The following is a 16,539-nucleotide window of genomic DNA, read 5'->3' as shown; positions in this document are numbered from 1 at the left end:
GGAGACATTTGTAAAGGCAAAGAATTTGGGCAGAGATGTCAGTCAAGGCGGAAGTACAGAGGCAAAGATGTTGTTGAAAGACAGGTGAGGTATGAGCGGCGGCAAATTGAAATTAGAAATTAGCGGAGATTGAGGCCTGGCGGATAGCGAGAAGAGAGGATATGCTGAAGGGCAAGTTCCCATCTCCGGAGTTCTGACAGGTTGGTGTTAGTGGGAAGTATCCAGATAACCCGGACGGTGTAACACTGTGCCAAGATGTGCTGGCCATGCACCAAGGCATGTTTAGCCACAGGGTGATCCTCATTACCAACAAACACTGTCTGCCTGTGTCCATTCATGCGAATGGACAGCGTCCCACAAGTTTTAACGTCATTATTTCTCCATCAGACAATTGTTAGCCTCATTTCCATAATCTGCCACCACCAAACCACTCCTTTTAATACATCCTCATGTAGTTTTTTCGAAATTTTCCTGAATGTCTTCACCCTTTAACGTGTTTTGGCGGCAACACAACCACCTAACCTTTATGCACATCGTTATCTACCTACACAAGTTCACCACAAGATCAACATAGCCCAGCTCTAACCAACACTTTTTCGCCTTTTTTCACACCAGATCTCCATTTGCTTTCTAGTTCACCTTTATCTCTCCCCATATATTTTTATATTTATTTTCATTTCAGCCATGTTACACTTTCCACCTTCTAGTACCATGTCACCCTCACAACACCTCCACAATGACCCCATTAAGTTTTATTTACATTCCCTCCGCAAACATGCCTTCGCCCTAGCCAGATTACACTCCCATATTTTATTTTCTCAGGCTTGTCTGACATTTGGCATCACCCCCAAAGGCCTCACACTTAAAGTTCCCATCTCTGGCTGCAACCCTTCTTTCCATCAGTCCCTATACCAGTTCCAACTGAACAATCCATTGCCCTCACCCACCTAATCCTTCACCTACACATCCACTCAGCCAATCAACACACCCGTCAATTCATATCCTTAATAAAAGTCCTCAATCTTTCCTCTCCCACATCCACACCAACTGTTCAGAGCATCCTCCTACAGGCCAACCGCAAATCAGAACAGCATGCCACCCTCCACCTTAAAAAACTATCCAATCTCCTGGTTTCCCACCTCCGGAAAGGCAACTCACTCACCCTTCACAACCTTTCCAGCAAACCTCAACCTCCTCTCATTGCACACAAACCCAGTCTCTCCCATCTACTCAATCTCCCACTTCCAGCTCCACTCCCTCCAAAACCTCAAAATTCCAATCAACACAATCTGGAACCACAACACCCCAATTCAGTAGTTAACCTTTCCTCCAAACCTCTCTCCCAATCCGAAACCTCTGTCCTATCCAAAGGCCTCACCTTCAGCCCCACTCCCAGATTTAACCAAACAGCCCTCGTCAAAGATTTACTGTCCTACACCCGTACTCTCTGCTGGAAATATCACTTTGCCATGAAGAAAAATGATCCTAATCCTACTCCTAATGATCCAACTCCCCAAGACACTATCCAAATTGAACCCTGCCTGGAACAGTTCCGTCCTCCGTCACAGCGGGACCCACCTCCTCTTCCTCAAAATCACCCTCTCCTAACCTTCCAGGAATTTCTGACTTCCAGCCTTGCCTCTCAGTCCTTCTTAAAAAACATTAATCCTACTCCCAACATCACCACTGCTGAAGCCCAGGCTATCCGTGATCTGAAGGCTGACCAATCCATCATCATTCTTCCGGCGGACAAGGGTTCCACGACTGTGGTACTCGATCGTCGGGAGTATGTGGCTGAGGGACTGCGTCAGCTTTCAGACAACACTACTTACAAAGTTTGCCGAGGTAATCCCATTCCTGATGTCCAGACGGAGCTTCAAGGAATCCTCAGAACCTTAGGCCCCCTACAATACCTTTCACCTGACTCCATCAACCTCCTGACCCCACCAACACCCCACACCCCTACCTTCTACCTTCTTCCTAAAATTCACAAACCCAATCATCCCGGCCCTCCCATTGTAGCTGGTTACCAAGCCCCCACAGAACGCATCTCTGCCTACGTAGATCAACACCTTCAACCCATTACATGCAGTCTCCCATCCTTCATCAAAGACACCAACCACTTTCTCGAACGCCTGGAATCCCTACCCAGTCTGTTACCCCCGGAAGCCATCCTTGTAACCATTGATGCCACTTCCTTATACACAAATATTCCGCATGTCCAGGGCCTCGCTGCGATGGAGCACTTCCTTTCACGCCGATCACCTGCCACCCTACCTAAAACCTCTTTCCTCGTTACCTTAGCCAGCTTCATCCTGACCCACAACTTCTTCACTTTCGAAGGCCAGACATACCAACAATTAAAGGGAACAGCCATGGGTACCAGGATGGCCCCCTCGTACGCCAACCTATTCGTGGGTCGCTTAGAGGAAGCCTTCTTGGTTACCCAGGCCTGCCAACCCAAAGTTTGGTACAGATTTATTGATGATATTTTCATGATCTGGACTCACAGTGAAGAAGAACTCCAGAATTTCCTCTCCAACCTCAACTCCTTTGGTTCCATCAGATTCACCTGGTCCTACTCTAAATCCCATGCCACTTTTCTTGACGTTGACCTCCACCTGTCCAATGGCCAGCTTCACACGTCCGTCCACATCAAACCCACCAACAAGCAACAGTACCTCCATTATGACAGCTGCCACCCATTCCACATCAAACGGTCCCTTCCCTACAGCCTAGGTCTTCGTGGCAAACGAATCTGCTCCAGTCCGGAATCCTTGAACCATTACACCAACAACCTGAAAACAGCTTTCGCATCCCGTAACTACCCTCCCGACCTGGTACAGAAGGAAATAACCAGAGCCACTTCCTCATCTCCTCAAACCCGGAACCTCCCACAGAAGAACCCCAAAAGTGCCCCACTTGTGACAGGATACTTTCCGGGACTGGATCAGATTCTGAATGTGGCTCTCCAGCAGGGATACGACTTCCTCAAATCCTGCCCTGAAATGAGGTCCATCCTTCATGAAATCCTCCCCACTCCACCTAGAGTGTCTTTCTGCCGTCCACCTAACCTTCGTAACCTCTTAGTTCATCCCTATGAAATCCCCAAACCACCTTCCCTACCCTCTGGCTCCTACCCTTGTAACCGCCCCGGTGTAAAACCTGTCCCATGCACCCTCCCACCACCACCTACTCCAGTCCTGTAACCCGGAAGGTGTACACGATCAAAGGCAGAGCCACGTGTGAAAGCACCCACGTGATTTACCAACTGACCTGCCTACACTGTGAAGCCTTCTATGTGGGAATGACCAGCAACAAACTGTCCATTCGCATGAATGGACACAGGCAGACAGTGTTTGTTGGTAATGAGGATCACCCTGTGGCTAAACATGCCTTGGTGCATGGCCAGCACATCTTGGCACAGTGTTACACCGTCCGGGTTATCTGGATACTTCCCACTAACACCAACCTGTCAGAACTCCGGAGATGGGAACTTGCCCTTCAGCATATCCTCTCTTCTCGCTATCCGCCAGGCCTCAATCTCCGCTAATTTCTAATTTCAATTTGCCGCCGCTCATACCTTACCTGTCTTTCAACAACATCTTTGCCTCTGTACTTCCGCCTCGACTGACATCTCTGCCCAAACTCTTTGCCTTTACAAATATCTCCTTGTGTCTGTGTATATGCGGATGGATATGTGTGTGAGTGCGAGTGTATACCTGTCCTTTTTTCCCCCTAAGGTAAGTCTTTCCGCTCCCGGGATTGGAATGACTCCTTACCCTCTCCCTTAAAACCCACATCCTTTCGTCTTTCCCTCTCCTTCCCTCTTTCCTGACGAAGCAACCGTTTGTTGCGAAAGCTTGAATTTTGTGTGTATGTTTGTGTTTGTTTGTGTGTCTATCGACCTGCCAGCGCTTTTGTTTGGTAAGTCTCATCATCTTTCTTTTTAGATATAATTAAAATGTTATTTATACTAAAAGTTATGATTCAGTGTATGTCAATTAACTTAACATTTGACGATAAATATAGAATTTAAATAAAGGTAGAGTGTCAGTTCATAAAGTCCCGTTGTCAGTGAGGTTTAAGGCCAACAGCAAATGTTTGTTAATTACAGTACTGTTTTTCTTAAGGCTCAGTATGAATAGTTCAGCACGTAGTTTTGACACATTCAAGACTATCACTGATGTCCCTAGAACCTACCATATTTTGCCATTCAGATTATTTAACTCCTCTTAGAAGGAAAATATGTGAAAAACAACACACATGCTTGGTAACCTACCTGCAGTTGCTTGCTATTGACAGTTTATTTGGAGCTTGTAGAGCAATCATGTTGAGTATATGGATTCATTCATTGACAAACTGGGTAAGGTAGTGCGGAAGAGCCCCAAACTCGCATTTGGAAGAAGCAGCGTTGAAATCCCCCTCTGGCCAGCCAGATTTAGGTTTCTGTGATTTCCCTAAGTCTTTTAAGGCAAATGGTATACTCCGATTAAAATTACTATATGATTGACAGATTGCAGTGGCAAGACAGTGGAAAGGGGGAAAGGGGGGGGGGAGGAGAGTTGACATCACACGCACAGCTACAGTTCACAATGCACTGTACGTACCTACAAAACAGGCAATACAGCAACTGGCACTCACGCATAAACTGTGACTGGATGGCGGTTTGTCCCTACCACTTAATATGCTGAAACATCAATCACAAAATAATTTTAATTGGCATATAGTGTGGTTCATAATCGAGTGTTAGCCTAGTTACCCAGATGGACCTCCTACCCTCATCCTTTCATCTCTTCCCATTTTTCATTCTTGCTCCTTAGTTCCATAGGATTTAAAATCTGTAATATGAATTAGTGAAATACTATGCTACCTTTTTTATTTACAGTTCAGAGGGGTGGAAAATACTCTCCAGTTCATGGAACTAGGTTGGGAAACTCACATAATGACTACAAGTCAAAGGCTGCAGATGGCTTTCACTGTCGTGTTGCTGTTTTTGAAGTGCCAAACCCATCCCAGAGACCAAGGTACCCAAAGGAAAAGGTAACCACTGTCTTATTTCTTATTCATGTGTGTAATTTTTATATTAAATGGGTTATTCACTGTAGTATGTTGATCAAAAATTTCTGAATCCAATGTTACCAGAGTAACATTAGTGTTGAATATGTGTATAAAAAGATATTTAAACAGCAGCATCAAAATTTTATACTGTTGAATTTATAAAACTGTTTGTGTGTGGAGAGATTGTAGCTATGTTAACTTTATTGTGTTATTTATACAGCCTGTATTAATCTAATCCGCAGACTCATGTTCATGAATTCGGGCATTAGATTAGTTAACCATTTACATGAAGTGCTCTGTAGAGAATGTGTCAGCTCGGGTTTGGTGCATAGACGTTTCAGTCATTAGTTAGGGTAGCAAAATGTAAAATTACTGTGGCTGTCTAAACACTGTAGCTAAATTACTGCATGAATGATTCAGTAAGAAGATTTTATTTCCAGAATTTTATTGTTGTTGTTATTGTTGTCCTTTTCAGTCCAGAGTGTGGTTTAATGTGCCACACCAGATCCACTTGAGCCTGCTCGCTGTAGTCATTCATGTCTTGGTATCCCTCTACAATTTTAAGACACCCAGTGAACAGCCCGCACGCTCGTGCGCACGCACACACACACACACACACACACACACACACACACACACACACACACACACACACACACAATTTTAAGACACCCAGTGAACAGCCCCCACGCACGTGCGCACACACACACACACACACACACACACACACACACACACACACACACACACACACAGAGAGAGAGAGAGAGAGAGAGAGAGAGAGAGAGAGAGAGAGAGAGAGAGTACGTTACTGCATAACCATAACCAAACTGACTGTTCCTTGATGCCTCAGGATGTGTCCTTTTGAACGATCTTTTGTTTTAGACATGTTGTACTATAAAATTCTTTCCTCACCCCGGTTGTTTAAATACCTGTTCATTAGTTATTCAATATATCCACCTAATTTTCATTATTCATCTGTAGCACCACATTTCAAAAAGCTGTATTCTCTTTTCTCTGTATGAACTGTTTATCATACCCATTTCACTTCTGTACAAGACTACACTCTAGACAAAGACTTTCAGAAAATACTTCCAAATACTTAGATTTATGTTATGTATTCAATATTTTTCTTTTCTGGAAAAGCTGTTCTTGCAAGTTTGCCCTTTACATCCTCTTCACACAGTCAGTTAGTTTGCTGCCCAAATAGTAAAACTTATCTGCTGATTTCAGTGTCACTTTTCCAGTCCAATTCCCACATCACCACCTGATTTAATTCAAGTACATTCCATTTTTCTTGCCTTTCTTTTGTTGATGTGCACCTGATCTCCACACTAGCGATACCACTCAACTGATTTTCTAATTTAACTGTTGTCTGACAGAATTACCATATAATTGGCAAAAAAAAAAATTTATTTTGTCTGCTTGTACTTTCTCTTTCCAAATTTTTCCTTGTTTTCTTTTCATGTCTGCTCATTGCGTAGACTGAAATAACTCTGGGGAGAGGCTACTACCCTGTCTCTCACTTTCTAAACAACTGCCTCCGTTTCATGCCATTCAACTCTCGTAACTACAGTCTGGTTTCTATAGAATTTGTTGTTAACCTTTTGGTCCATGTACTTTATCCCCAGTAACTTCAGATTTTCAAAGCGTATACTTCTCTCCTTGTTGTCAAGTCTTTCTCTATATCTGCAAATGCTAAAGTTGTAAGTTGCACTTTTTCAATCCGTCTTCTAAGATAAGTCATACTATGTAACAATATTGTGAAAAGGAAAGTGGCTACTCACCATATACTGGAGATGCTGAGTCGCAGATAGGTGCAACAAAAAGACTGTCACAAATACTAACTTTCGGCCAGTAAGGCCCTCTTCAGAATTAGACGGCAAACACACACACACATACACACTTACGCAAACGTAACACATACACACACATGACTGCACTCTCAGGCAACTGAGGCCACACTGCCAGCACCAGCACCGGCGCATGATGGGAGTGGCCACTGGGTGAGGGTGAGGGGTAGGCTGGGGCAGGGAGGAAGAGGGATAGTAGGGTAGGCATAGCAGACAGTGACATGCTGTTGGGGAGTGCAGAGGGACGAGGGGGAAAGAGGGTAGGGCAGCTATGTGCACCTGAGAGGTTAGACGGAGGGAGCGGAGAGGTGAGGAACGGGGAGGGGATAGCAGAATAGGAGAGGGGTAAAAAGGCTGTGTGCGATGGAGGAATGAGGGCTGTGTAGTGCTGGAATGGGAACAGAGAAGGGGCTGGATGGGAGAGGACTAAGACTAAAAAAAGGTTGAGGCCAGGAGGGTTATGGAAACGTAGGATATACTGTAGGGAAAGTTCCCACCTGTGCAATTCAGAAAAGCTTGTATTGGTGGGAAGGACCCATATGGCACAGGTTGTGAAGCAGTCATTGAAATGAATGATGTCACGTTTGGCAGTGTGCTCAGCAACAGGGTGATCCACTTGTTTCTTGGCCACAGTTTGTCAGCGGCCATTCATGTGGACAGAAAGCTTTTTGGTTGTCATGCTCACATAGCATGCAGCACAGTGGTTGCAGCTTAGCTTGTACATCACATGACTGGTTTCACAGGTAGCCCTGCCTTTGATGGGATAGGTGATGATAGTGACCAGACTGGAGTAGGTGGTGGTGTTTGGAGGATGTATAGGACAGGTCTTGCATCTAGGTCTATTACAGGGATATGAGCCATGAGGAAAGGGGTTGGGAGCAGGAGTTGTGTAACACCTACACAATATACTTTCACACACACAGTTGGGTTGCAGCTTGAAGATGATGCCATCAACAGAGATATTGTAGCCTGTGTGTGTGTGTGTGTGTGTGTGTGTGTGTGTGTGTGAATTAATTCCAAGGAAGAACACTGCCTTAAATATGTGTATTCTGCTGTGGACTTTCCAGTATTATTTTAACAAAACTTCCTCCCTCCCCCCTCCCCTCTCTCTCCCACAAAATTTTTGCTGTGGTGGCTCAGGCATTGAAGATTGGTAATTCACTCTTGATCTGATTTGTTGTGTCTCTTCTGATCTTGATCTGATTTGTTGTGTCTCTTCTGACTCTGCCTGAATCATAGCTTAGATTTTATGACAGATGTTCATATCAACTTCTCGTTGTCCATTATTAGGCACAACTTCTTAAGCAATTTCACTACTTTCTTGGAAAACCACAACAAAAAAGGTGGACGCTGCATAGAAGTATCTATTACTTCGAAAGCTTCAAAGTGTTGCTGTATTATCTGCAGATACAGCTCTCACGTACCCCAATATGCACTGAATAGAGATAATGCTGGAGTACCTTGTGCTTTCTGGCCATTCAGCATCACTTGTAGATGTGCTGGTTTGTAGTTGTAATGCTTCCATTTGTTGTTGGTGGCATACTTCAGCTGCAGCCTGCTGTTGCTGTTGTTTCAGAATCTCTTCCACTATAGTGTCCATTTTGCAGGTTGCTGGTTCACATGAAATGTTCAAAGCACATCACCACAGTTGTTATGAACTGCTTCTCTTTGAGGTGAGAAGTAGTTAATAACAATTAAAGGATTTTTTTCTGAAAAGACAATCACAAACACAACAAGCAGTGCATGTTAAAGGTCAGCCAAGTCGTTGTTGGACATTGGATATAACTCCAGTTAAAGCAAGACACAAAAACAAGTCAAAGTCGGTAGTAATGGTAATTATTTGGGTGCAGTAACTATAAAGGCAATTTGAGTACACACAGCTTTTTGATGGAGTTTTGCGTGTCAGCCAGTGTATTCTTGGTGGCAGAGACATTGACTGGCCCATGCAATCCTCCCTGAATATTGTGGGCTCTGCTACCTGTCCTTCTGGTGGTAGGGACTGTAGATACTCGTGTTGATGTAGTAATTGATATCTGGTGCAACTGTGAGGATATCCTTGTAGGTACTACTCTCCATCTTCACATCTATGCCCGTAGTGTGGATCACTATGTATTACATAAAGCAATAGCACTGACATACTTACACATATAGTTGAATCAGCTTGAGTGTCTGTAGTATATGTTAAGCATTACATTGGCTGCCTTTTACTTTGAAGTTAGTTCAAACCTTTTTTCCTGGATAATATTCTTTGTAGATCATCACAATAAAGGAGTTCCACCTTCTTGCACACATTAGCTGTTATGTAACTATCAGCTGTGGTCAAATAACTATAAGTCACTTCACACATGATAATATTGAAACAAGAATCAGTAATTTAAATACCATACTATATACATAAATATTATTTAAATAAATCATAACATAATTTTTTACAATTATTACTTGATGAACTGCTGTATCTGTTTTTATCTGTAATTCCTCAGGTGTAAAAGATCATAGTTTTATGTGCAGTTTGTGTGTGTGTGTGTGTGTGTGTGTGTGTGTGTGTGTGTGTGTGTAACAGTACCATATTAACTTTAAGAGCAGGAAAGCCTCAGACAATCACATTCTTCTGTGATTTCACTGTTAATTATTCTCTTTAGATAAGCACTAATGTTGATAAGAGAAGAACATCCAATGGCACGGAATGATAATCATTCACAGCTGCCAGACCATTACAGTTTGCTCTTTTTCAGTCAGTTGAACAGCAGATTCCTCTCACGTCTTTACACAATGTTAATCAAATTTACATCCACAATACATGACTTCTGCATAACATACACATGATCATTCCATCAGGAGATAGTGGTTATAATGCTTTGGCTGGTGTAAGTCTTAACTGATCCTCTGAATTTCCTTGTGGCTATTAATTTTCACTTGAGTGTTGTAGCATTTTGAAACATTATTTTGTATGCAATGGGCTGTTTCTTCAAGGGCTGAACTGATAAGATAATGCACTAGTAATAGTCATTTTTTTGCATAACTCATTGTTTTTTCCATATCTAAAACAACCTAAATAAATATTGTGACAACAGCATGGTGCTCAGAACATGTATATGACTCAGATAAAGAGTGAATGATGCAGGTAATGACAGTTTGTTTGGTTATTGTTGTTGTTTTTATGGTCTTTAGTCAAAAGACTGGCTTCATGCAGTTGTCTACAATAGTTTCTCCTGGTCAACCTTTTTATTTTGTTACCTAAATAGCAAAACTCAGCTACAACTTTTAGTGTCACACTTCCTGGTACAGTTGACTCATTTAATGAGTGCATTCCATTACCTTGGCTTACTTTTGTTGATGTTCACTTTAAAACTTCATTTCAAGGCACTGCTCAGTACATTCAGCCCCTGTCCAAGTCTTTCGTCATCTGTGACAAAATTGCCATTTCATTGACAAACCACAAAGTTTTCGTTTCTTCTTCATGAGCTTTAATTCTTTTTCTAAATTTCTCCTGAGTTCCCTTTACTGTTTACACAAAGTATGTATTGAATAACATCGGGGATGGGGTAAATCCCTGTCAATCCCTTTTCAATCACTGCTTCCTTGTCAAGTCCTTTGACCCATGTAACTGCAATCTGTATTGTGTACAAGTTTTAAATAACATTTCATTCCCTGCTTTTTATTTTACCATTGCTACCTTTTGAATTTTTAAACAAGTGTGTCCCAGTCAGTTTTTTCAATTCCAGAAACTTTCTCTAAATCTAGAAATCCCATAAATGTATGTTTGCTTTCCTTCGGTATATATTCTAATATAAATTGTAGCATCAGTATTATCTCGAAGTCAGCTTCTACCAATCTCTCCACTCCTCTGTAAGTAATTAATGCCAGTATTTTTCAACCATGACTTATTAAACTGGATATCTGGTAATATTCATAAATTCAGCAATTGCCTTCTTCAGAATTGGAAATATTTAATTTTTCTTGAACTGTGATGGTATTTTGCCTTGCGCATATATCTTGCACACCAGGTGGAATAATTTTGTCATGGCTGCTTCACCCAAGGATCTCAATTTTTCCAAGGGAATGTCATTTACTCCAGGGCTTTGTTTAAGCTTAGATCTTCCAGAGCTCTGCTAAATTCTTCTTATAGTATAATATCTCCTATCCCATCTTCATTTGCTTCTTTTTCCCTTTCTATAATATTGCCTTCAGATTCACTTTCCTTGTATAGCCCTTCTGTATGTTAACGATCTTGCTGCAGTCAAATGCTGCAGTGATAACAACATTTTCCATCAGGCCACTGAAGTTAAGTGCTATCAGGTTCGGCTAGCACTTGGATGGGTAACCGTCAGCTGTTGGCAATGAGGGTGCGCTCAGCCCTTGAGAGGTCAATTGAGGAGCTACTTGATTGAGAAGTAGCGACTCCAGTCAAGAGAACTGACAACGGTCGGAAGAGCAGTGCACTGACCACATGACCCTCCACTAGTGACATCTATTGGCTGAGGATGACATGATGGTCGGTAGATGCTGTTGGGCCTTTTGAGGCATCCTCGGGTCGAGTTAAGTTTATTTTAGTCCTTCTGTATATTCCTTCCATCTTTTAGCTTGCCATTTGCTTAGTACTGGCTTACTGTCTGATCTCTTATGATTCATACGGATTCTTTTCTTTTCCCTAAAGGTATAGGTGGCATCTATCTTTCTCCTGGTTATGCGTGCTTCTGCAGCCTTGCATTTGTCCTCTAGCCATTCCTGCTTAGCTATTTTACACTTTTGAGAGGATAACAATATTTTTTTCGGTATGCCAAAATCAGTTAGAACTTAGGCATTGCATAGAAATATAAGCACAATTCTGAGAAATGCGAAGACAGTTAATGCACAAGAAGCAGTCAGGATAAACATCAGCATATAGTTTTGTGTATGTTGAAATATGATACTGAGACAGGCAGAGAAGGCTGAGCAATAGGATTTCAGCTTCAACCGTTAAGGACAAGCATAGAAATGATGAACTGTGGACAAATGGTGATACTAGACAACATTTTGACATGTTAATGAGCCAAAATATTATGACATCTGCCCACTATGAGACTGAATGCCACCTGGTGGTGTTGTGGCGATGTGATGTGATAATGAAAGTGAGGAGCAGAGATGAATGGGGAATTACTCTGTGGGCAGTATGGGTCACAGTTTGGGAAATCCACTGAATTATACAGCATTTTACATTTACTGATCATATCAACAACATTCCGTAGCAGAACTTCAGTTTGTTTTTTAAATTTTCATCTTTATACACATATCAAAAACTTTTGGAGATCCTGGCTAACTGGCTCTTCTTTTCTTCTGAAAATGGGTTCAAAAGATGCCTCATGGTATTAAGAAAATATCACCTCCTTTATCTTATTAAGGCAGCAATTGCATAGTGAAGATTCTTGTAATTTTGTGTGACAGCAAATATTCATTCATTCAAATTAGAGACTGTAATTATGACCTGGCCATACTGTAAAGCATTACTGACCTCCCTGTTCCTCTGCTCTTTGAGAGCATTAATCTTGCCATCATTTCATAAAGTGACTGAGTGAGGTAGCATATTGGTTAGCACAGTGAGCTTGCATTCAGGAGGTGGGATTTCAAATCCCCGTCCATCCAGTTGCAGGTTTTCCATGGTACCTCATAATCAATTACATCAAATGCCGGGATTGTTCCTTTGAAAAGTATACAGCTAATTTCCTTCACCAGGCAGTGTGCTCCATCTGTAATGTTTTTATTATTAATACAGTGTTAAAGTTTAGTCTTCCTCTTTGAAAACTACGTGTATACTTACAAGCTGTCTTTCATACACTAAACTTAGTATAATTGCACAGTTCTGAGGCATTTGACTTTAAGAAGAAAGCATGTTCGTCAGTTGAGCCCTGTTTGTGTATCTATTCACCACGTAGTGCCTATATAGTTATGGTTGTCGTCAGTCTTTCCATTTGTTTGTATGCTACCCACTATTTCCAGCATTGCCGTAATATATTTTAAGGTTTGTTTTACGTCCAGTGTCTGTTTTGTCTCTTGTTGGTTTGCTTTATCTTTAACAAATGAGGACTATGGCCTTTGTAGTCTGGTCCCTTTAGCCCTAACAAACCAACTTTAACAAATAAACTTGTTGTGTACAGGTGTATGCTGACAACACGGAATATAGTTTGGAGGAACTACGTGCAGTAAACTACATGAGAAAGGAAGGAAACACAGAGGGAGGTGAGAAGGATTTCTCAAGAAGATGTAACTTTAATCTGCATTTTACAATGTCCCCATTGGTAACCTATGCTTCTCATCTGACCATGAAAAGTAATGTTTTGATTTATGTAGGGTTCATATGGTGGTGAATAAAATTTCCGCATTCTCTATAATGTTTGAAAACAACCAATTACTTATCTGCAATTTGTTCAGTGTAGTTGTCACATTGCTGTCTAGTTTCAAGACTTCAGGTTCCATATTAAATTCAAATACAATATGTTGGTGTGATATTTCAGAATCAAATGAAGAATTCTTTAATTTTTTGGCTTTCATTAAGTACAAAATTTATTTTTCAGTGTCTGTGAATAGATTTCTTCCAGGCACATACAACTCATTGCAATCAAGCCCTTCTTTCTATTCCCATGAATTCTACATCACAACTCTGTACCGAGATGGTATATTTATGAGAGATATTTTTTAAAAAATGTTGATCATTTATCTTTAACATAATTGTTTTATAAAAGCACTTTGAAATGTAATATGGCTGTTTTAAATGTTACATGAGAAAACAAATTTATATAAATTCTCATTTGTCACACACATTTATAAATCCTTTATAAACTTGCCTATATAAAAAATAAATGAACAAACTGATAGCATTACAGAATGAACTGAGTGGTACCAAGGTAGCAGACTAGTGGAACAGACTGATACTCCGTGAAATAAAACTCTTATCTTGAACATGTGGATACCCGTGACAACAGTGTGTATTGACTATTAGACATTATATTTCTGTTGATAGGTTATTACAATTTTATCGTTGTGTACTGTAGTGTTTCCTTTTATCCTTGGGGTTCTGCCATGAGAAATATAAAAAAGAAAATCTAATTGATATCTTGAATTTTGGTGGTTTCAGTTACGGATAAGGCGGACTTATTATTGATTGAGATCGTGCCTAATTTGACCGTGCATGGCAGACCGGGTCGGCAACACTACAAAAAGCGACTGTACGGAAATAGCATCAGAAAATTAATTGAAATTTACCTTATAATCTTGTTAGATATGCAGTATTAATTACAATATAGTCTTCATGGCTGTCCTAATTTCTCTTGTAGGACGACCCGTCTTTCACTTTTCTTCGTCTGTTGAAAACTTCTTCAAGTTGTCACTGTCATGATCAATTTACAAATTTGGGGATAACCACCTCGAATCACTATTGAAACAACCTCGCTTTGTAATGTAATTTTAATTTCCACCCAAAAAGCACATTCAACACATCGCCGAAAAATACGCGTCTTTCGTATGAAGACAAGAGAGAGTGTGTCATCAATTAGTTGTTAAAAACAAAAAACCTACGCAAAAGTAAAAAGATGAACGAAATTATTTATAAAAATCGGTCGCTGGCGCAGCGCTCTTCTGCGTGCGCAATCGTAAATTTTATCTTTGTATTGGCGGAGGTGCGGAAGTCAAAGTACCATTACAATGCCTTCTCTACTGACACGCTCCGCAAGCGAGCGTGGCAGTATAGAAAATTTACATAGATACATATATATGAGAAAATAAGAAATTTACATATTACAAAAAATATTTCTGAGCACAATGCTCTTTGCATATCAGTCTTTGTATACAGTCTTTTTGGTGTGTATCTCCTTTAGGAGTCGTAACATTAATGTCTTTGAATTGCAGCGTATTATCATTGCTTAGCACAGTGTTTGAATTCAGTTCACATGATTCGTGTTTACAATGGAATTAATTAGAACAATAAATGTTTCTATTATATTGCTCCACTGTCTTTAAACGTAGTATCGGATTGTGTGTGTGTGTGTGTGTGTGTGTGTGTGTGTGTGTGTGTGTCCTGCCTGGATCTCTTGCGTGTGACTTGAAGAAAATCCAAAGTTTGTTCAATGTGTCAACACGAAATTGTGATCTCCAGCAGTTGAATTTTGGTGGCATCTACCGGGGTATAAATGGACAATGAGGGCACAGGAAACACCTCACTGCCAACGACAGGTGATGAGCTTGTCTTTTACACCAACCTGAAGACCTGCCAGCTTCCACTACACCATACACTTCAAGGCATATTGACACTACGTAAATATTTCTTGACAAGTGTTCCATCACGTTGGTTTCTTCTTTGCATTCTCAGTTCCATTTATATGAATCATGTGCTACATGCACAAGTCCTTTGCAGTTCATTAACATCTCCTTAAAATACATTTCTTGATATAGTAAGTACATAAATATACAATTATTTACAATTAATCATTACATGAGGTAGTTACATTGTTGTCATATAGTACATATACAGAACTAAATGAAAAATATAGTAAATTTTTACGTTACATTCAATATCATTGTGCTGACATGTGAATTACATTACATTCAGATTGAAATATACATTTTATTTATTTTATTTGTTAGCTCATTCCCTTTTTTTTTTTGTTACACTTGCAACATTTGAAGATAATTGTGGCAACTCGCCAGAATATTCAACTTAAAATTCATCTTGCCTCCTGGAATAAAATTTACACATATTTCAAGCTTCAAGACAGCCCTCTGTAGGAGGATAGGTTCATGGGATGGTTGCTAACTACTTCATAAATACTAGTAAAGTCATCTCATACAGTGGACTACACAAAATAAAATATGATAAATAAAATACATGTTAACTTAATATAATGTAAAAGTTCCTATGTCTAATACCGTTTCTAAGTGTGGTGTCCCCGCTATTGCTGTTTCTAAGAGTGGTACCCCTCTATTACCGTTTATAAGAGTGGTGCCCCTCTAAATATCTTAGGATCCTACAAGTATGTACATCAGTGTGGTAAGTATTTTGTGTCTGTATATGTGTGGATGGATATGTGCGTGTGTGCGAGTGTATACCCGTCCTTTTTTCCCCCTAAGGTAAGTCTTTCCGCTCCCGGGACTGGAATGACTTCTTACCCTCTCCCTTAAAACCCACATCCTTTCGTCTTTCCCTCTCCTTCCCTCTTTCCTGATGAGGCAACAGTTTGTTGCGAAAGCTTGAATTTTGTGTGTATGTTTGTGTTCGTTTGTGTGTCTGTCGACCTGCCAGCACTTTCATTTGGTAAGTCACATCATCTTTGTTTTTATATATATATATCAATTATCTTCTTCTCATTAGCTAACATTTTACTGTATGTATTTTTTCAAATGTCTGTGTGGATGTAGGCCTCTGGGTTTATGTGTTAATGGATATTCTAATGAATAACAGCCAGGGTGTGGAATATTTGCAATTCGGTATGGTCCAGAGTATAAGATCTGCCATTTCCTGTTTAAATGTTTCAGTTTTGTGGGTTTAGGATGTATTCTTAGTAAAACTAACTCATCAACTGGAAATGTTTGTGCTTTCCTGACACCTCTGTCATATTTCTGCTTTCTTTCCTTAGCTTTGTCACATAATATTGTG

General features: G+C 40.6%; 1 protein-coding gene across 1 annotated transcript in view; it reads left to right on the top strand.

Moving 5' to 3' along the window:
* LOC126191184 (mitotic checkpoint serine/threonine-protein kinase BUB1-like) overlaps nucleotides 1–16,539 on the top strand; it is a 249,309-nt gene that overhangs the window by 95,355 nt on the left and 137,415 nt on the right. Inside the window, exons 6-7 of the mRNA XM_049931959.1 lie at nucleotides 4,889–5,043; nucleotides 13,049–13,130. Of these exons, the coding sequence (XP_049787916.1) occupies nucleotides 4,889–5,043; nucleotides 13,049–13,130 (237 nt within the window). The remainder of the gene's footprint in view (nucleotides 1–4,888; nucleotides 5,044–13,048; nucleotides 13,131–16,539) is intronic.

The sequence above is a fragment of the Schistocerca cancellata genome, chromosome 6 (genome assembly GCF_023864275.1).
Source record: "Schistocerca cancellata isolate TAMUIC-IGC-003103 chromosome 6, iqSchCanc2.1, whole genome shotgun sequence".
In the NCBI taxonomy this organism is placed as follows: Eukaryota; Metazoa; Arthropoda; class Insecta; order Orthoptera; family Acrididae; genus Schistocerca; species Schistocerca cancellata.
Note: the sequence above shows the minus strand (reverse complement) of the source record. Positions and strands in the feature narration are given on the sequence as shown.